Source organism: Liolophura sinensis, chromosome 1, assembly GCF_032854445.1.
Source record: "Liolophura sinensis isolate JHLJ2023 chromosome 1, CUHK_Ljap_v2, whole genome shotgun sequence".
NCBI classification, from domain to species: domain Eukaryota; kingdom Metazoa; phylum Mollusca; class Polyplacophora; order Chitonida; family Chitonidae; genus Liolophura; species Liolophura sinensis.
The window spans coordinates 7729892-7755671 of record NC_088295.1 but is presented as its reverse complement, the minus strand read 5'-3'; the positions used below and the strand labels follow the sequence as shown (position 1 = coordinate 7755671).

General features: G+C 39.7%; 1 protein-coding gene across 2 annotated transcripts in view; it reads left to right on the top strand.

The window, feature by feature from the left end:
* LOC135466847 (receptor-type guanylate cyclase Gyc76C-like) overlaps positions 1-25780 on the top strand; it is a 105918-nt gene that overhangs the window by 62864 nt on the left and 17274 nt on the right. For both annotated transcript variants that reach the window (XM_064744599.1, XM_064744590.1), the window contains 3 exons: positions 6007-6310; positions 13430-13576; positions 24832-25004. In XM_064744599.1, coding sequence (XP_064600669.1) covers positions 6007-6310; positions 13430-13576; positions 24832-25004 — 624 coding nt within the window. The remainder of the gene's footprint in view (positions 1-6006; positions 6311-13429; positions 13577-24831; positions 25005-25780) is intronic.

Sequence of the window (25780 nt, the reverse complement as noted above, 5' to 3'; positions counted from 1 at the left end):
TTAACACTTAGCACCCCTGCGTTCTCTCCAAAACTTTGCACGCACTAATTTCTTCATGTTAACCTGATCCTACTTATGATGTTTTTTTCTTTTTTGATATTTTTTATTTGAGACATCCTAACGTGGACAAAAGTTTTAAAAAACTCGGCGATAGCCTTGACTGGAAACAGATACTGCGGTTTTCAATTATTTCATATTATAACGCTGCCATGTCAATGCCAATGCTTTCGTGGACGCGTTCAGTCAGACTCATTGAAAGCCACACGTAAGGAAACACGACCGTTTTAAACGTTTTTCTGGAATGTTTTTTAATGTGCAGGTGAATGCATACTTTAATTTATTCTTTTTTTCACGATATTAAGTTACATGACGTCTGAAAAATTCTTTCTGGACTGTTGATTGTTTTACGTTAATTTACACATTTAAACCATAAACGTGAATTTGAAACGCAGACGGATCTCGTGTTCATGATTCATTACATACTAATTGCCCGGCGCTGTTTTATTTCTTGTCACATACACACTGAGTATGAGGCCAGCTGTTAGGTCATCTAAAACCTAGTTCATGACCTACAAGTTATTAGATTACACATATTTATACATGAGCAAAAGGCTGCAATGCATTGCACTGATATCCGAGCAGGTTCCACTACAGGCCTACTTCGCCCTGCAAACCTTAAGATACCGCAGATGCTTTCCTGTGTTTTTATACTGTACTATGTTTGTTAAGGCTGTTAAATCGTTAAAGCGTTGGTAAGTTTCCTCTAACAGAACAAATGTTACAAGTATATCTGTTGGCTTAGAGGAAATCCTGACGTTACTTCCATTTTGATCGATTATCCTTTCCCTGTTAAATAGACATTAATGTTAATATTCTCTTTAAATTTGTAATTTCGTTATTGCTCGACCTCGTTTGATCATACAAGACACAGTATACATGGTTACATATAAAACACATAAAATGGCGGGAAATTTGCCTATCATGTTCATCATAGCAAGAAACATAGCAAAATGCTACTGATTAGTTTAACGTAATTCACGAGAATTGTGATTCCGGAAAACACATTATGACTCGATACTTTGGCAATGTATTTTGCCATCTTTAAAAGAACTAACTTTCACGGTGAAAAGATATATAGCCATAAAATGCAGAGTACATGTAAGTACTAAATCCACACAGAATGTAGATACAAGTTAATAAAACCGCAAAATGCTACCATATCCATACAGTATCTAAACAATATTTTATTGGCTTTAACCCCAATGGTAAGAGGTGAATCTAAGAGATATATATACACGTATGGCGAGAGAGTCACGCAACTTAAATACTAAATCAGCTCACAATATAAGTACAGCATTTAGTCTTATAACAGTCAATCATCATTCAAAAAGTACTACTTGTTTACAGACTTTAAGACCATGGTTAAGGCATGGCTTTCATCTGCCAATAGCCAATGCTAACACCAGAATATACCAATGGCATACTGTCTCATAAAATTATAGACTGGCCGTTGGATACATTCGAATGTTTCAGTGGGGGTTGTTGTTTTTTATACTATCTGGAAGGTTATTTAGATCGGGTACATGTTTAAGCCCATTGCATTTATTTAAATGATTAAATATTTTACTATGGTTATGGCCCCTTGCATGTCCCGAAATGCATGTGATGAACTAGCGTTCTGCTTTACCAGTATACTGGAGTTAACATAGTGCGTCTATGGCAATAAATATAGTGCGTCTATAGCAATAAATATCGTGCGTCTATAGCAATAAACATAGTGCGTCTATAGCAATAAATAAAGTGCGTCTATAGCAATAAACATAGTACGTCTTTAGCCATAAACATAATGCGTCTATAGCAATAAATATAGTACGTCTATAGCAATATAGTTCGTCTAAAAATGTACGATGTTACGATTATAGCAAATATAACGATTGGTAATCATGTTCAGCCCCTGTGAACTTTTATTGCGAACGGAACATAGGAAAGTTTTGTGTGTCAAAAATACTCTAAGAAATGCAACGATTTCTGTACCAGGGTTATTTTTGGACTAAGGTGATTCTCTGGCTGAAACCATCGTCTATTATGTTAACGCTCCAACTCTCAACATGTCTTGGTGATCTGTTTGGAGTTTATGACATTTATTGTAAATGTCAAGACTGTCACCTCTACTGCTATGCCACGCATAATGCATTAAACACCACTAAGCACCTGTTAATCGGTGCATAGCCGTTAGACCTATAACACTGAACGCTCTGTTAGTCTGTATATAACCGTCAGACCTATAACAGTGAACGCTCTGTTAGTCTGTATATAACCGTCAGACCTATAACACTGAACGCTCTGTTAGTCTGTATATAACCGTCAGACCTATAACAGGCCTTAGCAACTTTTAGTGTATCCTGCATGTTTTACAAAATGTGAATAAAATTCGTATTAAAGTTGAACTAAATACTTAAATTTTTATTCTTGTTGCCTCGATTAACGGTTGTATTCGGCGTTATCTTAAATCGCTTAATTTAGGCATCGTTCGTGACTTTTTCTTGTTTCTTGCCAAATCCTAAAAGGATTTTAATTATAATCTAGAATAATCTATATAATTTACTATCGTAATACAGGTATCGGTATTATACAAAGTCGGTATGATGTAAAGGAAAAGTCGGTATGATGTAAAGGAAAAACAGCTAAGCCTTTTTCGAGAATATCCGGTATAAACAGAGATTTCCGGAGTACACGGTTGTTAAGGTACGCCTCAGTTGCTTCCTAATCGCAAGCCTTCCTGTGGCCAATGGTGCGGCTAAACAAGGTACGGTGTATTTTTACCTATGTTAGCGAGAATTACTTGTCGTTGTAAAGTAGAAAGGCAGAGAACTCGGTTATACCCTCCATTCATCCGCCCTCTTAGTTTCACACTTCACGGCTCAATCCTTTGCGCCCTCCATCGAAAAATCTTACCGGCGTCGAGAAAATGATATTTTCATACCATTTGTCCATTTGTACATTTAAACTCATCCAGCATTTCGCGAGTTATAAAAGTATTAATCTTAGATATAATAGATTTAATACTTTTATAACTTACGAAATGCTGGATGAGTTCGTAGGTAAAGGCCATTCTGTAAAGTCAGGTCCGAGGATATGGAAATATGGTGGGCGCCTGTAATTGTTGCCTTGAGATTCCCTGGACACATTGGCAATTTGTCTGAGGATGGATTACCTTGGCGAAGGCTACACTGTGTATATCCTAGGATTATTCTAACGGAATTTTGCGGCTGTTTTTAATTCTGTTGCCAAAGACCGACTTAGAGTGGAACTTTGCTTATTAGCCTTATACTAGAACGAGTGCTTGGAGGGTTTCATAGCAGCGTTAACGTACTAGCTTGTCTTAATCGTGTTGTCAGACATTAACATGCTACACTACTTTAATTGTGGTGTCAGGCATGAAGTTTCGCATAAGAGATGGGTGAATATTTAGCTGGACTAATATGGATTTAAGAAATGTCATCTGTCCAAATGATGAAGCACATAACCTAAGGTTCAGTTGCACTACGGTATAACCCGGCTGCTTGCTATCCCTAGCGAGTCGGCGATGCTGAAATATCTGTCCTTGGCTTCCGAGACATTGTATGGACAATAGCCCTTGTTAACCTATAAAGGAGGGCACTGGACAAGAATACACGATCAGTGAAATAATAAGGTCTCACACATGATATATTATCGGACTGGTATTTGTTCATTAATGCATGTCCGTTTTTAACCGGTCAAAAAAGCGCGGACGTTGTAGTCCAAAATATACGCAAAGGTATGATCAAGTCAGTCAAGTCACATACGTTGAGGCCCAGATACATTTTCTTCTCCAACTACTTCACAGAAAATGTCTCAGTCAGCTTGTCTGTAGGTATTAAAGCTTTCCTGATCTTACAGCTTGCATTTGCGTCACGCGGGAAGCATTTTCTCTCATTTTTTGTTGTACAATGCCATGAAAATGTCAACTGTCACTAGCAGACAGGAACACCGGTTCAGTTTCCCAGACTAGTTTCCTCTATCCAATAACACTGTTATGGCACAGCATACAGAATGAGGAACGATGTTTGCTGCTATACATACACTGCTGTGGAAAGCACCTTAACTCCAGCAGTGATGTCTTACATGAGGCTTTAACCCTTAAAGGTCATACATATGTTATGTACTTGAGATTGCAGGCACTGCCAGTTTTCTCAGTTTTTATTACAATCTGTATCCCGGACTGCTCGAGCCGTGGCCTCACAATGGCACAATAGTTGTGTGACAATTGTGTAGATGGCGGCCGGGGTTTGGGGTGCGGAGGGCAAAAAGCTTATCCCACTTAGGTTCCATAATCTCCACGTAACACTGGCCGCTGTGGATGTATTTAATGGACTCTCTCGGGAGGATTCCATTTAGTTATTACAAATTTAATCCTTTCCACCACAAGCAAACATGAAAAAAAAAACATTCTGCGCAGAGATTTGTGTATAAAAAATGCGCAATGCAATACTTATGCACAAAAGTTTGAAGTCAAGTTTCAGTTAGAATTACTTTTTCTTTGAATACAATAGTTGCGTCTTCAGCTTTCAATTATGTACATGTCACGGAATTGAACTGAAAACATCTTTTACTTTTGTCTGCATTATGCGTGGTAAGAGGTGTACATAGAGAACACGTGGGTTATTATCAACAGTCTGCCAGATGAACTCTTCCTTTCCTCAAGGGCTAAGTTGACTACATTTGATTTCTGTAACTAATGTTTCGCGTACCGCATTTCTTTGTTGGCAAAGTAGAAGTTAAGTCCGTTTGTACCGGCTCCTATATAACCAAGCTGTCTAAGGCACCTAAAATGCCTCTGCCTTTGAATAAATAATTTAAATTAAACTCGACAATGATCTGTTATCTGGAATAACAGCTCGACATATTGTATGATAAAATTGATTGATGTGAATATTTGATTTTATAAATGAATACATATTTGTGATGGAAAATAATTTTAAAAATCGGCAAAACAGGTAGGCAGGGAATGGAAAGAGAGGTGCTACAAGTTGGATTTGCGCTCACTAGCCTTAGGGGATAGAAATATGTTTGTAATCTGTATCGATTTACGGACAGTTTATCGTCCTCTTGGTAGAGTAGCGTTTAGCAGGAATGCTAACAGCATGCTGACAACTCCCACAAGGCCGTGTAACGCCTGTAAGAGCCCTTCGTTTCATCTAGACTACTCATGGTTCAAAGTTCGTCACTAAGCTGGCAAAATGGCTAAGAAGAATCTGGGGCCCTAATTCAGCATTTGTCGTCATAGACAAGCTGTTGACGGTATACTGTCTCCCCAAGGGTCAAGTCTTGTCACTTCCCATTGATCTGTTAGAACACTTGTCAGTTTGTTACACTTTCATGGTATAAAGGTTTTTTTTCTCTATCTAGCTGCTATGGTTCGTGAAGGTGAATAGATCTCGGCTGGCTGCCTCTGCCTGTTGTTATGTGGGGGAAAATATTTCAGGCAAGACGAGTATATCAGATCGGCAACCGTTTGAGGAACACCGAATTGCAGCAAACATCACTGTCGTCTGTGCGACAAATCAATGATAACGTTGCCATGAAATCTTTGATATCAAGAAATCACTTAGTGTTGTGCGTGATTTCTCCAAATTAATTTACAAAAGACAGCAGATTCTTATTTAAGAAGCACTTGAAGAAACGGTCACTCAATTACAACAAAAGTTTGCCAAAAATAGAACACTATCTGGAAATATCAAACTGAAAAAAGTGTCGGAAGATAAAATATTTTGATAGTTAGAGTTTATTGTGCTTAATATCTGGAAAACGTCAGAAATGTTGCATGAATCAGTCAACTACAATATCATTGAATCATTCAGCAATTTGATTGTGCCAGTTACTCAGTGGAAAAGAATAACCGATGAAAAACCGGCTCACGACAGATCCAACATGTCGTCTGACGTCTTTACTTATTTATCTTGTGTTCTCACGTTTGCTTTACAGAAATGCACCGAATCCGACGTGTCGGACAAAACACTGTACCCAACGTTTGCTCGGACACTCCCCCCCTCCACACAAGTTACCAAATCCATCATAGCCTTACTGAAACATTTCAAGTGGCGGAAATTTACTATGGTGGTTGGTTCATCGCACAAACAGAAAACGATTGCCGATCGCCTGGCAGAGCTCTGTGACATGTATGATGTGCAGATCAACGACCGGAAGGAGTACCCCGAGCCGCACATCCCACTGACGATGGCCAATCCTTTTCCGCGATTGGTCGAAGAAACCTACATCCGCACGCGCGGTAAGTACATGCACGTGAACTTCCTTTTGAATTGTTTTACATGCAGACGGAGTGGTTCCCTTACCTTAGGCTCTCTTTAACAAAACTCGATACCTCGTAAATCTCATTATGGCATTTTAAACCCAGACAAAGCCATATATGAAGAAAAGCAGGAACAATAGAATGTAAGAGGCTTTGTCCTGGACAATAGATCAGAATGCTAAATGCTGTCGGCCCATCAATGCATGACGTATTAAGGTATTTAGTTTTTTCATGAGTTACAACGTTAGACATTGGATATCCCGGGCCCCCTGGTTGTTAACTGAGTCAGTTGAAGACAGACGCGTCTAATATTACCCTAGAGTGGCCGTAAGCCATATAGTGTCATGGTAGCTATGGTTTATAAGATAAGATTTATTTTACATAGATAAGTAATAAACAAACTTGACAAAAGCAGAGTGAAAAAAAGGTCATCATTTGGTTCTTAGCTGTACAAGTTTCTGCATTACGGTGTTGATCGTGTCATCAGCAGAACCGACAATTTTTTCGTAGTGGACATTAGTCATCTGATGGCTCTACCTGGTTTCCTCTCACCACAAAGCTGACTGGCGTCGTATAAGTGAAATATTCTTGAATACGGCGTAAAATACCAATCAACAAATATATAACTATATAAACAAAGCGACAGACATACCAGGGCAAGCCCTTGTCTAGCAATAATCTGTTACTTACCTGACCAAATTATCTACTTGCCGGTCACATTAATTAATTAAGATCATAAACTGCTTATTTATGTCGATGATATGATCTCATAGACCAGCTGATTCATCACGCTGACTGATTCATTCACTATTTGATGACCCCATCACTCTGAGTTGATTTATTTGATTGTTGTTGTAATATTAATTAATTGTTAATATCGATTCTTCTTTTAATATTACTTAACTTACACGATAGTGGTGAGTTTCATGAGATACCAGCGTGCCCGGAATAAACAACGAACCTTCTGCAATTTACTTAAGAACTGTGACATACGGGTATGCACGCCATAGTGGTGGAAGACCAGTGGTATTCAACGAAGTTTAGACTGCGCAAACTGCGCAAACTGCGAGACGTGTGACCCCGAACTCATTTGGTTGTGACTTATGCTACGCTCTTTATGTGCCTCGTACGACGTGTGGCATATTGGGTGAGGGTAGGGCAAGTATGTTGACAAGTGTTGTGCTATCCCGGCCGTTCCAAACCAAAAGTAACATTTCACCTTCACTTCATTGATGTCAAATACTGCTTCTCTGAATTATTTACCCAGTGAGATTGTATGAGAAATTTTACGCGTGTCAAGACTGGCTGGTAATTAACACCACATGACTGGAGAGAACAGGCATTTTATACAACGCTAGTGTCTGTCTCCACGTCCGGATTGTACTCTACAGTCATGGAGGTTTGATAGCCTGTGCTTGCCAAAAGTACAGTTTGGTTACGTTAACGTTTTTTTCTTGGACAATAATAAGGATGTTTGTGTCGTAACTGTTCATTCAGCCTGGCCAGTGATCCTCTCACCCACTATCCTGATTACTAGCCTTCCTTAAGAGTCCCTGTCGATATTAGCTGACCCCATGGGCAAAGCAATTCAGCAATTGTTTCGACTGGCGTCCATCTCAGCCAGGAAGTACACATTAAGACTCACAGATATTAGCTAGCGTGATTGTACCTCATTATTTCAGAACAGTGTCGTTCTTATATTGATGGACTTAAGTACGTTTTAAGGATGTAATTAGATTTCATTTCTGTTAATAAATGACAAGACGAACAGGAAGAGCGATTTGTGTTGTAAACATTTGTAATAGCCCGGATGCAGAGGCCTGTAAAACACACACATTATATCTAACGCTTGATCGGTCCAATTACTAAAACATTGTTCTTTCCATGTGCGCGGTCTGTGGGAGTGGGAATCGCTCACAGGTATAATTCTCTGCTAACAGCTCAACACCCAGGGAGTTATTACCTGAAGTAACTGTACTATTTACTCTGGGGCAATGATTAGGTGTAGTTTTAATCCAAGCACTTCTTGCAGCTTACAAGCGATGCCCTACATTTAAGTTAATCCATGTTCATTTTTGATAGGTTTTTTTTCCGACATCTTATTTTATAAATATGATCACCGTCGAATTACTCTTCTCTGATTATTACATGTATATATCCCCCTCCCCCCACCTTCAAATCGGTCCCATGAAGGGGATAATGCAACGACTGGTTGACCCATATCAGTATAATGGCTCGGGCGGGGCGGCTTACTTGCCTTCGGTAAGTCGTCTCAGTGAAGCAGCACTAAATAAAAGAGCGGTGGAAATCCGTCCTGCAACAAGGAGGCACATTACACGTACATGCACCCTAATGATTCCTTCGTCGTCATATGACTGAAAAATTGTTGAGTACGACGTTAAACCCCAAGCACTCACTCACTCACTCAAATCGGTCCCTATTCCTTGTATTGTCAGCGTATATTATGATGGGGGCTAGTGCGTATTATTATCAAATGTACATTATTAGAAAGAAGAAAATACCGCGCTTAATTTACATGATTCCTTAGTTATACTTACTCCTTTGCGATATCACACGCATCAGGGGTGTTTCTAACTATAGACGAACGCATGGCCATGAATAATAGAAATGTTGTACACACGAATATTTTGGAACACGGTATGAAAGTGTTGTTAAAACTGAATGCTGTGATACTCATATCTACCGCATCGCAATAAGCTTCTTGACAAACCGACCAACATTTTCCCGGTACATAAGACATTCCAGTGCGTTTAGGTTTAACTGGCGTATTTAAAACACGCTGAGTTCTTTCCCTTATTTCCTTAGAATCGTGTTACCTGTTTTCAATAACATCTTACATTGGTCAATCAGAATGGAGGGGATACAGAAACGCAGTATACTTCTGGAATAACTTATGATTGAGTCCATGTCTCATTTCTGCTTACTTGCCTTCGGTAAGTCGTCTCAGTGAAGCAGCACTAGACAAAAGAGCGGTGGAAATCCGTCGAGCAACAACGAGGTACATCGCATACAATCTAAGGATTCCTTCATTGTGATATGACTGAAAAATTGTTGATCACGACGTTAAACCCCAAGCACTCACTCACTCACTCATGCAGATATAGTCCTCTGTCTTGTATGAGCTCTGTATCAACAGGTTTTTCCGTGCTTAGGCCTGATGTATAACCTGATTAGAGTAGTTGATGACGGTTAGAACTGGTCAGTTCATCGAGCTTGTGGTGCATGGCGTGTGTTCGTGTCACCTGAGCTGCTCTGTAACAGTTGTATGGCGTCCTCATCGTTCAACAGCCCTAACCTAAGTGGGAAAACAGCGTGCCAGTCTCCTGTCACCAGGGCATGTACAAATCTTATTGGAAGGTCCTGGCGCGTTAGAGGAACTAGTTCCTTCAAGAAAACTCATTTGTTTACAGAAATTGATGAAGGTTAGAGCCTGGGCTTTCCAGTGGGAGGAACTCCTTACATAAGTTGTTAAGACTGTCGTTCCTGTATGTGATCTGGTATATTTCCATTGTCTGGAGCTGTTATCAAGCTAATTAAGGTTTAGCACGCACTCTTCAGTCTGGCTCCAACTCTCAATCTGGTTAGAAGAATACACCCCTATTTCTTTTGTTCTTTGGTAATTAAAGAGCAACTCAAGATTGTTTTCATTAGGATATATGGGCGTTACGTTTATGGCCGGAAATCTACAAACAAACCCTCCAAAAACAGAATCAGAAGATAAACAATGGTTGTTTTCAGTAAGATAACTGGCGATTAAGTTTATGAGCGGAAATCTGCAACAGGAAAAGAAAAAAAACCCCAAACAGAATCAGAAGAAAAAGAAATAAAGAAACCGTGTCGTACCTCACCCGGAGTAAGGATTTTATAAATCCGGGAACTTAAAGCCGCAGTGTTTTTTGCAAACGTCTTCACATTAGTCAGTTCAGGGAAATTAAAAATTGTAGTACCTGTTTGGTCATGGAAATTATGTTCTCAAAGTTTAGCCATGTCAATTGTTTCTCGTGCTCATTGAAATTTGGGGCGTATTATCCTATTCAGAAATCATTGAATGACATGGTCTTGGACAACATCGGCAATGTTTAAAATAGATCTGAATATTTTGTGAAAATAACATGAGACATTGAACCGACATTTCTGGGCTGACTTGGCGGAAAAAGTGGCAGATAAAGTATATATTTATTTATTTGATTGTTGTTTTACGTGGCACACAGAGAAAGTAAATGACTAGTAGAATAAAATGACCGTTAAAGATGTAGTGGAGCAAGAATCAATGGGAATGAACAAAATCCATCCAAAGTTTACTCAAAATATTCACTTTATCGGAATGAAAACTTTTCTCACATTGAACGAAAGACGGTACTCGTAGATTTTCTGTGCATTTCTCTGCACCTGTGGTACGTTTGAGAAACATGAATACTAGATGGCCTTTAGCACACTGTGTTGTGCTAACCTGTGCTACCATTATTTATATTGCCTGAATTTATCAAGGTCTTTCTGATCAAATCAGTACAGAATTTGGATCTATGACGTTTGATCCTGTATAGTCTTTGACAATGTTGGCTTCAATCAGCCTAAATCTGGGGTTCGATGATCAAATGTCTTCATCAGATAAGATGTCAGCGAGAAGCCAGCAGCTGCAGGGAAAGCTGGAAACACATCGGTAACATAATCAATATATGATGTTAGTAGAGTAAAGAGGGACAAGAAATGACAACGCCTCGGGCGAGTGCATGGAGTGTGTGGAGGTAGCAACTTGAGAGGTTTCCGCAGGTGGCCTTCAGAGCTTATATCGAAAGCTCTCATTCACATCCTCGAGCCGTGACTCTCTCCTCAGCACGGAAACCATACAAGTGATGTCTTTCTTAGCATCGCGCCCTATCCACAGTGCTCAAAATAATTTCGCTAACGGGTTAAACAAATTCTGACTTCACGCCAAAGATGTATTTTGGACAAACAATTGATCCACAAATTTTGTTTTGTTATGGTCGGGAGAACATTTTTGCCTGTTAATTTACGTACGTCATTCATTTCTTATTTGGTAAAAATATCGGATACCATAATGTCAACATATACGATACGAGATTATCATTGTCAAGCGCAATATAGTTTTGGAATGAGACCAGATTTACAACATGCTTTCCTATTTGTGTACTTGCTGGTATGGGGCAGGCGTCATGTTAACTATATTTTTTAGTCTGAAAAGCAAAAGTGTTCACTTGTAACAAGACGGTCCCGAGTTAGTTTTTGATGCAAACATTTCTCTGTCGATGTGTCAAATCACGAGACACGTTTATTTTTTGAAGTCCTAAACATATTAAAGTAGTGTAAAAGAGGCTTTTGTTGTATGCGGACCTTCAGGTCCACAAACATTAAACGGCAGTTTTTCATCGTGTTGGTAAACACAGGGATCAAACAACTACCAGTATATGACATCGCTAGCATATCGATACACACAGGATCGAACTGTTCAGAAACAACGGAGGACTTCACCTAAGTCTCAAATTCATTAACTAAGCTCGAGTCTTCAAAGGCCACTGTTCACTGATCAGATACTCTTTGATGTCCGGCTTGTCGGTATCGGCCCTAACTCAGACGGTTCCGGAAAACAGCCAATGGATTTATTTACCAATCTGTGAAGGCGGAAAACCTGATGTGCAGTCTTCATTGAATCTAGACTTACCCTTGAACACGTTACACTACGGCTCTTATTGCAATGCCTATCAGTAGTATTTTTGTTGCAGGGGGAACTATGATATCATAGTTTGCACGGCACGATGCGAGATAAAGTCTATATTTTATGGGACAAACCGATGACCTAAACCACTGCAATGATAGATATCCTCCCGGAGGTCCTATAGGTATATATTTTACTGGACAGCAGTTAGGACCTGAACGACAGCATAACGTCACGGCTTGGCGTGATACGATGTGTTTTATGATGTGCCTAAAGAAAATGTTCTAATTAAGCATATTGCCACTCCTATTTCATGACTTGTTCCACAGTTTCACTGTGATTCTTATAAACAAATGATGTATTAGTCGTGGGGATGCATACTGGAGGATATAATAAGAAACATGTGTTGATGTTTTATGCATGCCTCTGTAGAGTAGTCACGTAGTTAGAACAACATTAATCATAATTGTTTACATTGGTGTGTATATACAACCTCAAAACACAGCTACTGACGACCCGTGTTTCCAAATTTGACCTGTATCGATGCCAGTAAAAACTATTTTTCTACAGGTTGAAAAAAATGTGAATTAGGAAAAAGCAGCTATATGATTTCAACAGGATCTTTAAAAACGTAACTGCGTCTTCCGTGAGTTTTGATGAAATAATAAAGGTGTGTATTGTATACAGTTGTGTATATCTGTGCGTATAATACATATAGTACAATATAGTATATATACAGTTAATACGCGACCATGTCTCATACATAGTCATATGTTTAGCAAATCATATTGCTTTAGTTTTCAGTCTTCTGTACGACAGTTAAAGTCGGTTGTTTTCTTACTTGGACAATTAAGCCCAACTCCTTTAAACCCGGGCATTAGAGAGTTTCACGACAACTCTCTCACACAGTAGATGCTAACAAAATTTTTGGCAGATTTGGAATTTCACAGTTTAGCTCATTTGTACTGTGCCTTTGTTTGGGATGGTAAACATCATTCTGATGTTCTGCAGGAAAAAATTGGGTATAAATGTATTGTTAGCCATTCTTTCCTTGGAACTAAATGACTATGGCGTTTCTTTAAACTAGAAAGTTCATTTGCTTAGCGCAACATGTACATACATGTATCTATCTAAATGTTGTTAAGCGACAAGGAAATGTCTGTAGCTTATGCCCCCTTATGTACTTTTCGCCATTACATATGCGTGTGAACTGTTAAAATCTGAACAGTCAAAGACTGATCTATTTTCTCCAAATATTCCTTTAGTCCAAAGTTTGGTGTTATGAGAAGACAATACATTCATGCTGTTTCCCTAGGTTTCTCTTGCTGAAGCAAGGTTTCGAACTACCAATGCTAATATATGTATTGTAATTCTCAACAGTTACTTTCGCTATTGGTTTTCAGTGTATGTGTTCTTGGGCGACGGTAATGGGATTGTGGACTTCATGAGCAACCTCTATGATCGAGGCTTGGTGGACTCGGGAGAATATGTCGTTATCTACATTGACCATGCGCCTTATGAGGAGAGTCAACCACTGAAGTACTTCAGACGTAAGTATGGCTGAACTGACTGTATGCACAGCTGGTCTGCTCGAGCACTGGGTAACCCAAAGGCGAATTGTGTCAGTGAATACTAATTTCATTTGACAGTGAAAGACTTTTGTGCTAAAAATAATGTAGCAGGCTGATGTTATTTCCGTGTTAGCATTTTTACCGGAAAGGAAAGCACCAGGCCTTCCTGGAACATTGAACAAATCACAGCTGCTTTGTGTGAGTGACAATATTGTGAACGTTTGCATCACTAGATAAGTGAATGTTTGCCTACAACACTAGATAAGTGAATGTTTGCCTACAACACTAGATAAGTGAATGTTTGCCTAGATCACTAGATAAGTGTTGGCCTACAACACTAGATAAGTGAATGTTTGCCTACAACACTAGACAGGTGAATGTTTGCCTACAACACTAACACGATAAACTTCCTATAACAATCCACCAGGAAAAATAAGAAAGATTCAATTCAACCTTTAGCTGGATTTCTGAGAAAATGTCCTCAGATTGCCATTAAAGATGTAGAGCAGTGATAAAGGCCTAAAAGTATGACTGGAAATGGATTAATACGTAAATGGATTAGTCTAGTGGGATTGGATGTGTTCTGGGTCCTCATTACATGCATGTCTGCATGGGTTTCACTTACTTCAAGGACACGTCATACGACGTCTTCCTGGTGCGTTAGGTTTGTGCGATAGAAGAGACTGGCACACGAACCAATGGGAGTTTGTAGATTGTCTCTCATTGCAGTCATTTAAGATTAATGACACCTCAGTAAGAAAGTAGGAACAATTTAACACCGGTTCTTAGATAGTTTTCTTTTAAGCAAAGAAAGCCTGACAGACTTGATGTGAGCCATAGAACTACAGTATGTATTTTTATGCTGAGAGGAACGTTTCTTTTTAAAAAAATACATATTTAAAGTCTATTTCAGTTTTTTGAATTCGATTTTTTTCTCGCATACCGTATCGAAAATTCTTTGTATCCCCATTTTGTCCAAAGTAGTATTTTTAGCTCCGGTCGACTCCATTTAATTGACTTTGCAAGTTAAGTGAAAGGCGAAACTATTAGAAAGCCGACTGTTTTGTCAGCGTTGTAGGGGTATTGTGCACTCGCACAATTAACTCCATTGAAGCTGATGTGTTCACAAATGCAGGTCTATCAGCGAGGATTCCGTGGTGTTTAGTGTGCCACCGGCAATTATTCGTCCACGTTCCACGCTGACTGCGGTCAGCATTTCGCTCACATCCAAATGTAATTAACCCGATGGTTAGCATGTCAGCTCAGCTGATGTACCCCAGCAACTAGAGGCTGTTACATCAGTGAAAAAACCCAACAAATCACCGTGTGAGATTACTCTAGACCTCTTTTAGGTCTTCGTCGACACTCTTCTTGGAATTTTTTTTACTCTGTTAAGATGTTTGGCATAGTTGCGGTGTTGTAATTCAAATATGCAAAACACAGGACGGTATTGATGCTGACGTGTTGGAGTTACCCTGAAGAATTGTCTCCCATATACGAATAAATCACAATTGTCAATAAGATATTCTATGTTGAGAATGTCACCCATGGCGATGACGTCTTAATTTCAACAATTAATTGGTACCAGTCATTCGCAAAGAAAATGGTAATTGCTTGTTACATAGGCGTACCTAATCTAGACAGATTCACCAGTGTAGCAGTGTGGCAATAAACTTGGTAATCTGGAGTTTGATATTGCATGAAATCTGCAGAACTGGACTTGAAACTCTTTCGTCACACTAGACATTTCAAACGAGAGTACAGAGCATTCATTCCAGATTCAACAGTTCACATTCACATCAACTCGGTTGATTATTTGTACTCATACGGTATTTTCTAGTTCGCTTCAGTTTCACAAGAACTTTTGGCTCTTGACATCTACGTGGAGGGAAGGAATACCGACTGGATGAGTCCAGAATTTATCTTTTGCATTTCCTGGCAGACTGAAAGATTTATCATAGGGAAAGGATCAAAATGTGGGCATTGGTCATATGCCTTCATCAAAGGAATTCTTTACTATGATGAAGTGGAAATAGGGTAGGGCTTATTTAAGCGGCTCACGCCAGGTGTAATTATGGTTTCAGTTGACCTGCTATACTCCACGTACTATCTTCATGAATAAAATAATGAAATCGTATTAACTCATGCCCAACACTGTGTTGGCTGAACACGGCCTGAGTTCATGTACTGTTGTGATTTAGCGGTAAGCCGTCCATGATCACCTTGGGTTAACTGTCATATCCAGATAGAAACAATGGCTTTGTCACAGTTAAACGCATCACAACGGCTTGATCGGCTATAATATTGCTATCAGTTTGTGTGTGCTGGACTTCAGGAGGGTTCTGTGTGGGGTTTAGTTTACCCGTTAAATAGTATTTTCTGGTTGTGTCGGTAGGGCTATGTAGTCACACATGATATGTCCTGCAAGCCCACAGAGTGGCGTTTTACACGCTCTATGCATCCAGACTTATATGAACTTCAGTGAAGTTAATCTGTTAGGCGAGAGACCCCGTGTGGTCGCCTGTTTTATGCAGGGGTTGTGTGTCCTGTGTTTTTTAAGCAAGGCTATGTAATGATGCAATGTTTAAGGTATTTTATGCTGTTCATGTGGCTTTACTGTCAACTACACAAACCATCAAGCGCACGACTAACTTCATCTCCCACAGTGTTTTCCAGGATAATTGCTTCAAAAACATACAAAACGCCACTAGCGTTTATTGCATTCCAGTTAGATTGATTACTAGACTTGCCTTCCTTCTGATCATCATTAATCAATGATGATCAGAAGGAAGGCAAGTCTATTAATCACATTCGTTTTGACAATGGAGTAAAAGTTCGAGTGTTTTTGCATTTGCTGCTAAATCTGCTGGCATTTCAGGATCATGTTACCTTTCAGTATGGCGTATTGCACTTGACTGAGGGCGGTAAAGAGGTCAAGGTCATTATAACGCGAAGACCTGGTACGACGTTCGAGCTAGATCAGTTAAACCCCAATGACAAAGCAGCTGAACACGGCCATTGTTTTCTGCCTTTGTACAGGAATATGCGTACTTTGTCGTATTAGGTTTTCACATCATCGAATGGTTTGTAACCACATAGGTTTACACATTTTTCTGTTGCCGTGGACCAAACTCGCGGTGATCAGGGCCATGCTATAGACTATGTTCATTACGGTTCATAGGGCTTCAAGACGTAATCACATTTCAAACATGACGCTAGTACAGAAAGGGTTTCAGGGTTTAATGAAATTTTCCATTATTTATTGAGCAGTATACAAACTGCTGCCAGATGGAAACCACTGTGTTTATCTTTCTACCATGATCCGTTCGCCGATCACACAAGTTTGTCTTACTCTCGCTGATCGCACAAATTTTTTCTTACTATCGCCGATCACATTGGTTTTGTCTTACTGTCGCCGATCTAACAAGTTTTGTCTTACTATCGTCAATCACACAAGTGTTGTCTTACTATCGCCGATTACACGTTTTATCTTACTGTTGTCGCTCACACAAGTTTTGTCTTACTGTCGCCGATCACACAAGTTTTGTCTTACTGTCGCCGACCACACAAGTTTTGTCTTACTGTTGCCCATCTAACAAGTTTTGTCTTAAGATCGCCCATCTAAGAAGTTAACCATCTAACTCTGTCGCTAGCGAGGAAACCTCAGTGGTGAAGTACTAAGAATAAAAGGTCGGCGAGTCTGTGATCCCATGGATACTTCATTAGCTTTGACATGGACTGACACATACCATAGACTAAGCATTACTAGGTTTTAAAGAACCTAGTAATGAGTTTTTCTTCTGTTTCGTGCTCAGATGAACAGTTAATGACACGAGAAAATGCTGTTACCTGTCTGTCATCTTTGGACTGGCAATTGCACTGAAACAAGAATCTTGAATGACGAGTTTATCCAATTCTGTTGCTCAGTCAACCTGGCCTACTTTGTGTCTTTGTCACATGAAGGCGTATGCGTGATAACAGACTGGGTCGGTCTGAATGGCCAATACGTATAGTGTGTCCCCCTTGGGGGCGGAGATTATTGCGATTTACATGCTTGATCGATTTGAAGTAAGTATTAAATATAAGTGAACTTCCAGGGTGAAAAAGTCGATTTTGTTTTACTTAATTTTTATAGATAATAAGAAGGAAATGAAAAAAATTAAGTTTTAATATATTGATTATGTGGTTTGCTTAGTTTTCTCTGAGCTTGTTTGTTTTCATTCAATACGTCACTGGGAAACACTGACGTGTTGGGCTGTAACAACCCTTAGCAACCGTTCTTTGAATGCATAAGGTCACCCACATATAAGATCTCGGCAAGCCATTAAAGTGTTTTGGACATTGATTGGCATGTGTTGATGAGATGAAGCCGTGTAGCACCCCGCGGCTGTCAGCTGGTCTAATACTTTTATAAAAATATCTGTCACTAAATACTCACATACAGTTGATAATGTTCTTGATCACATTTCTGATAGCAAAATCTTAAAATCCGGTCAGAAATAAGTAATCTTAATAATTGAACAGGGTTATATTTGAATGTAGATTTGCGCGCGTTTACACCACTTCAGTGATAATATATTTTTAATACTGCTGATTTAAATCTTTTTGAGCTCATCAATAAGTTTACATGCGCATCTTGACGTAACTATATACGTTTCCTTTACGATCAGATCCTGGCACGCTTCCTCTCAATAAATCAGTAGCCATTGTTTGTCTCATTTAGATGATTTTAATTAGCCATTAGCCTCGTAATCTCATATTGTTCTAGCTTTGGTTTATGTGTGATGTCATTATTGTCTTCTCCAAGGTCATGTAGTAGAGGCCATGTAATAGACGTCATCTAATAGAGGTCATGTAGTAGAGGCCATGTAATAGACGTCATCTAATAGTCGTCATGTAGTAGAGGCCATGTAATAGAGGTCATGTAATAGCTTTTCGTCTCTTTAACAATGACTCGTTATGGCTTCACCCAAGTAAGCCTCCCAATGACATCGTGTTTACAAATAACTGTCAGTTTTATACATTGCTCTTGTGGTTTGTAAGTCTGGTTTAGACTTATATGATAGGTAAAACAAAATTATGACATGCGCAGATTAACGTTACTATCAACTTATGGCCACACGAACCTCAGTTCAAACTGATTACCGTTAGATTGCCTCAACCTTGACGCGGAAATAGAAATGTCAGGTCTCAAATTTGATCAGAAGTAAAAGCTGGACCTTCGTTCGACTGGATGATTATATTAATGAAGTCAGGGCGACGGCGCTAGGTCACAACGCATTGTTAATTATCTTTCAATTGCCAGCCAGGTTCTTGCAGATCGGTCAAGATGCCACAGTACCGGTACTTGACCCACGCTCTTCGGTCATTTACCTGGCCACTTCAGTCGGCTCGGTTTCCCATCGGAGAGCGATACGGCATCTGAGTGCTCGATCCGAAAATTAACCAAGGCCCGCAACAACACAAATATGGCTGTTTTGGCCTTAAAATAGTTTGCAAACTATATTAGTCAGCTATGTTTTTGGCAGACAAAACGTCTGTGAGGTGGAAACTGAATCTGCTGCAGGTTAAGGTATGAAGTAACCGCCGGCGGACCACACAAGTCTGCCATATTCGCCATCATCACTGAATATACTGGCAGCAGCAACAATACCCACTGTTATACGCATGCGCTGTCAGGTAACAAGAAAGTATCTTCTTGGTTTATCACAGACTCACAGGCAGTTAGCATATACAAAAAAAAGTTACATGTATTTTTAGTCCGCGACCCTGTTTATGAAAACAATGACTCTGTTAACTGGATTATTATTTATACGAAGGAATCTGTCTGGCTTATTTAAGCACTGATCGGTCCATTGTCTTGGTTGATTATATTTTTGAGTGTCAATCTATGCCACGAAGTCAACATGAAGTCAACAAATTTGTAAACTTTATTTAAACTTCTGATACTTATATAATCATGTAATTGTGAAAAGTGAGTCGTTCTCAACTATCGATCTACTGTGCCTATCGTGCATTCAAAACTGATTCATTAATTATTGTGATTAGGTTTGATTGATTATGTTTATTGCCTCATATATATACAAATCCTGCCATTGTCATGGGTGGAACACAGTAAGTAGCCATAATATCATTTTAACTACATAATAAGTAATCACAATATGAGTTATTTCCTAATTACAATGAAGGCGGTGGAAGTCTCTGTTAAATACGAGTGGTTGTGTTATTAAGGCTTAAGGTATGGGTGGATATTTTACGGGTGCCTGTATGGGTTTGACATGAGTGTGTGACGACAAACCCGAGAAACTACGATATTCATAATCCAGCGAATAATAAAACAATGGCCACTAGAGGGTATTATCCAAGAAGGGAAAATATTGTGGCATCCAGTCGCGAAAACCCACACGTACATTCACCGTATGAAAGAATGGCAGTTAAGTAGGAGTCCATTTTGAAGCACCTAATGCCTTGTTACCGATGTTTGCGTGCTACGCTATGTTGCCAAAAGTGTTCCAGTTCTATAATTGAAATGTGCTCAATACGAAAGCAAGTAAATTTTCACTTATATTTTTAAAAACAGAACACAAATTAAGTAATTATATGACTTGGAAAACATATTTTTTCTTAGTAATGACATTACCATAGTTCTGTGATACTCGTAAAATGAGAATTTTGAGACGATTTTGTAAGAATGGTCATTGTGTAAACCGTTGCAAGCATATTACATAAATCAGATTGGGTTTAAAGGGGATATGAAAAATGGATACGACAACAAATTGTGATTAAAATATGTGATGGTGTATTTCTGATATACTTTGTCTTGGTATCATTTAATCTAATGGTTGCCCCTAATTTGTCGTGTTCTATAGGCTGCTTTATAATTTATTTGGTAAAAATGTTTAATTAATTTATTTATTTAATTGGTATTTTACGCCGCACTCAAGAATATTTTAATTGTACGATGGCGATCAGCGTTATGGTTGGAGGAAACCGGGCAGAGCCGAGCGGAAAAACCACGACCATCAGCACGCTGCTGGAAGACCATTGCACTTATGACCTGAGAGGAAACCTAAAACGTTTGCGATAATTTGTTCAGTTGTGGTGAATATATCGGTGTTGAAATCGCAGCAGCTTGTAATAACAAATCAGGGGTAAAGGCCTCTTGATGCGTTGTCGATGACCATGTGTGTTCTAAAGAGGCGGACACGTGTTTTGTGTACAATTCTGTAGGAGCTCTGTCTATTCTGTGACCAGTTGTCATGTATATCCTCGTCTATTTCCATGGAGCTCTGTCTGCATTCTGTGATTGATGGTCATCTGTTACCCTATGAGTTCTGTCTTTATTCTGTGACTTATGGTCATGCGTATCCTTGTCTATTCCCAAAGAGTTTTCTCTGTATTCTGTGACTGATGTTCATTATGTACCCTGGTCTGTTACCCAAAGAGTTTTCTCTGTATTCTGTGACTGATGGTCATACGTAACCTGGCCTGCTACCCAAGGAGTTGTGTCTGTATTCTGTGACTGATGGTCATTATGTACCCTGGTCTGTTACCCAAGGAGTTGTGTCTGTATTCTGTGACTGATATTCATTATGTACCCTGGTCTGTTACCCAAGGAGTTGTGTCTGTATTATGTGACTGATGTTCATTATGTACCCTGGTCTGTTACCCAAAGAGTTTTCTCTGTATTCTGTGACTGATGTTCATTATGTACCCTGGTCTGTTACCCAAGGAGTTGTGTCTGTATTCTGTGACTGATGGTCATTATGTACCCTGGTCTGTTACCCAAGGAGTTCTGTCTGTATTCTGTGACTGATGGTGATATGTACCCTGGTGTGTTACCCAAGGAGTTGTGTCTGTATTCTGTGACTGATGGTCATTATGTACCCTGGTGTGTTACCCAAGGAGTTGTGTCTGTATTCTGTGACTGATGGTCATACGTAACCTGGTCTGTTACCCAAGGAGTTGTGTGTGTATTCTGTGACTGATGGTCATTATGTACCCTGGTGTGTTACCCAAAGAGTTGTGTCTGTATTCTGTGACTGATGGTCATTATGTACCCTGGTCTGTTACCCAAGGAGTTGTGTCTGTATTCTGTGACTGATGTTCATTATGTACCCTGGTCTGTTACCCAAAGAGCTTTCTCTGTATTCTGTGACTGATGGTCATTATGTACCCTGGTCTGTTACCCAAAGAGTTTTCTCTGTATTCTGTGACTGATGGTGATATGTACCCTGGACTGTTACCCAAAGAGTTTTCTCTGTATTCTGTGACTGATGGTCATTATGTACTCTGGTCTGTTACCCAAGGAGTTGTGTCTGTATTCTGTGACTGATGGTCATTATGTACCCTGGTCTGTTACCCAAGGAGTTGTGTCTGTATTCTGTGACTGATGGTCATTATGTACTCTGGTCTGTTACCCAAGGAGTTGTGTCTGTATTCTGTGACTGATGGTCATTATGTACCCTGGTTTGTTACCCAAGGAGTTGTGTCTGTATTCTGTGACTGATGGTCATTATGTACCCTTGTCTGTTACCCAAGGAGTTGTGTCTGTATTCTGTGACTGATGGTCATTATGTACCCTGGTCTGTTACCCAAGGAGTTGTGTCTGTATTCTGTGACTGATGGTCATTATGTACCCTGGTCTGTTACCCAAGGAGTTGTGTCTGTATTCTGTGACTGATGGTCATTATGTACCCTGGTCTGTTACCCAAGGAGTTGTGTCTGTATTCTGTGACTGATGTTCATTATGTACCCTGGTCTGTTACCCAAGGAGTTGTGTCTGTATTCTGTGACTGATGGTCACTATGTACCTTGGTCTGTTACCCAAGGAGTTGTGTCTGTATTATGTGACTGATGTTCATTATGTACCCTGGTCTGTTACCCAAAAAGTTTTCTCTGTATTCTGTGACTGATGGTCATTATGTACTCTGGTCTGTTACCCAAGGAGTTGTGTCTGTATTCTGTGACTGATGTTCATTATGTACCCTGGTCTGTTACCCAAAAAGTTTTCTCTGTATTCTGTGACTGATGGTCATTATGTACTCTGGTCTGTTACCCAAGGAGTTGTGTCTGTATTCTGTGACTGATGTTCATTATGTACCCTGGTCTGTTACCCAAAAAGTTTTCTCTGTATTCTGTGACTGATGGTCATTATGTACCCTGGACTGTTACCCAAAGAGTTTTCTCTGTATTCTGTGACTGATGGTCATTATGTACTCTGGTCTGTTACCCAAGGAGTTGTGTCTGTATTCTGTGACTGATGTTCATTATGTACCCTGGTCTGTTACCCAAGGAGTTGTGTCTGTATTCTGTGACTGATGTTCATTATGTACCCTGGTCTGTTACCCAAGGAGTTGTGTCTGTATTCTGTGACTGATGTTCATTATGTACCCTGGTCTGTTACCCAAAAAGTTTTCTCTGTATTCTGTGACTGATGGTCATTATGTACCCTGGACTGTTACCCAAAGAGTTTTCTCTGTATTCTGTGACTGATGGTCATTATGTACTCTGGTCTGTTACCCAAGGAGTTGTGTCTGTATTCTGTGACTGATGGTCATTATGTACCCTGGACTGTTACCCAAGGAGTTGTGTCTGTATTCTGTGACTGATGGTCATACGTAACCTGGCCTGCTACCCAAAGAGTTTTCTCTGTATTCTGTGACTGATGGTCATTATGTACTCTGGTCTGTTACCCAAGGAGTTGTGTCTGTATTCTGTGACTGATGGTCATTATGTACCCTGGACTGTTACCCAAAGAGTTTTCTCTGTATTCTGTGACTGATGTTCATTATGTACCCTGGTCTGTTACCCAAGGAGTTGTGTCTGTATTCTGTGACTGATGGTCATTATGTACCCTGGTCTGTTACCCAAGGAGTTGTGTCTGTATTCTGTGACTGATGGTGATATGTACCCTGGGCTGTTACCCAAAGAGTTTTCTCTGTATTCTGTGACTGATGGTCATTATGTACCCTGGACTGTTACCCAAAGAGTTTTCTCTGTATTCTGTGACTGATGGTCATTATGTAACCTGGTCTGTTACCCAAGGAGTTGTGTCTGTATTCTGTGACTGATGGTCATTATGTACCCTGGTCTGTTACCCAAGGAGTTGTGTCTGTATTCTATGACTGATGGTCATTATGTACCCTGGTATGTTACCCAAGGAGTTGTGTCTGTATTATGTGACTGATGTTCATTATGTACCCTGGTCTGTTACCCAAAGAGTTTTCTCTGTATTCTGTGACTGATGTTCATTATGTACCCTGGTCTGTTACCCAAGGAGTTGTGTCTGTATTCTGTGACTGATGGTCATTATGTACCCTGGTGTGTTACCCAAGGAATTGTGTCTGTATTCTGTGACTGATGGTCATACGTAACCTGGTCTGTTACCCAAGGAGTTGTGTCTGTATTCTGTGACTGATGGTCATTATGTACCTTGGTCTGTTACCCAAGGAGTTGTGTCTGTATTATGTGACTGATGTTCATTATGTACCCTGGTCTGTTACCCAAAAAGTTTTCTCTGTATTCTGTGACTGATGGTCATTATGTACCCTTGTCTGTTACCCAAGGAGTTCTGTCTGTATTCTGTGACTGATGGAGATAAGTAACCTGGTCTATTCCCAAAGAGTTTTCTCTGTATTCTGTGACTGATGGTCATTATGTACCCTGGTCTGTTACCCAAGGAGTTCTGTCTGTATTCTGTGACTGATGGTCATACGTAACCTGGCCTGCTACCCAAGGAGTTGTGTCTGTATTCTGTGACTGATGGTCATTATGTACCTTGGTCTGTTACCCAAGGAGTTGTGTCTGTATTATGTGACTGATGTTCATTATGTACCCTGGTCTGTTACCCAAGGAGTTGTGTCTGTATTCTGTGACTGATGGTGATATGTACCCTGGTCTGTTACCCAAGGAGTTGTGTCTGTATTCTGTGACTGATGGTCATTATGTACCCTGGTCTGTTACCCAAGGAGTTGTGTCTGTATTCTGTGACTAATGGTCATTTGTACCCTGGTCTGTTACCCACGGAGTTTTCTCTGTATTCTGTGACTGATTGTCAAATTCTGCTGGTATATGAACCAAGAAGCTCAGTTTGTATTCTGTGACTGACTGTCCCATGAATTCTCAATGAGGTCTGTTTTTGGTTTTGTGACTAATAATTGTATGGTTCACATCTTATCCTCAGGGCATTTATACAGCATTACACTATACTGTAGCTATTTTGTGTTGTGCAGGTACTCTGGATCCACCGAAGGAGACTCGTAATGTTTGGGCGGCCCGCTGTTTGCTAGTCATCGCGCTTAGCCCTCCTTACAATCCAAACTACGACAAGTTCCACGCCGAAGTAAACAGGTACAACGAACTGCCGCCATTTGAGTTTCCAAATCCATTTAAAAAACCCAAACAGGTATTTGTGCTTTATGGATAGTAACAGTTATTATTGTATAAGATGACGTAATATTATGGTTGTCATTCCAATCATTTTCCTTGCAATAATTGTTAATAAACAATGCATCAGTAATTGTTTTGTTTTCATCAGTCTTCTTCATCGTAACTTAGAATTCAACTACAAATATACTTGTCATTCTTGTCAATGAACACATGGATTTCGAAGTAAAATGTACTTTTTTACCATATATTAGCACAACACTTCTCAGTTGATCCAGTTTTATGTATGTGATGCAATTGAAACAAATATCTGCGTTATGATCACCTGTATTACAGATGATACACCTTTGTGTTGCTGGTTTTCTGTCGTTAGATGACTTTCTACGTCACGGTCATCAGTCATCAGTCTGCATTATAGGTTATACACCTTTGTGTTATTGGTTTGCCGTAGTCCGATCACTATCTACGTTATGGTCACCCGTATTACAGATGATACGCCTTTGTGTTGCTGGTTTTCTGTCGTCAGATCACTGTCTACGTTATGGTCACCCGTATTACAGATGATACACTTTTGTGTTGCTGGTTTTCTGTCGTCAGATTACTGTCTACGTTATGGTCACCCGTATTACAGATGATACACCTTTGTGTTGCTGGTTTTCTGTCGTCAGATCACTGTCTACGTTATGGTCACCCGTATTACAGATGATACACCTTTGTGTTGCTAGTTTTCTGTCGTCAGATCACTGTCTACGTTATGGTCACCTGTATTACAGATGATACATGTTTGTGTTGCTG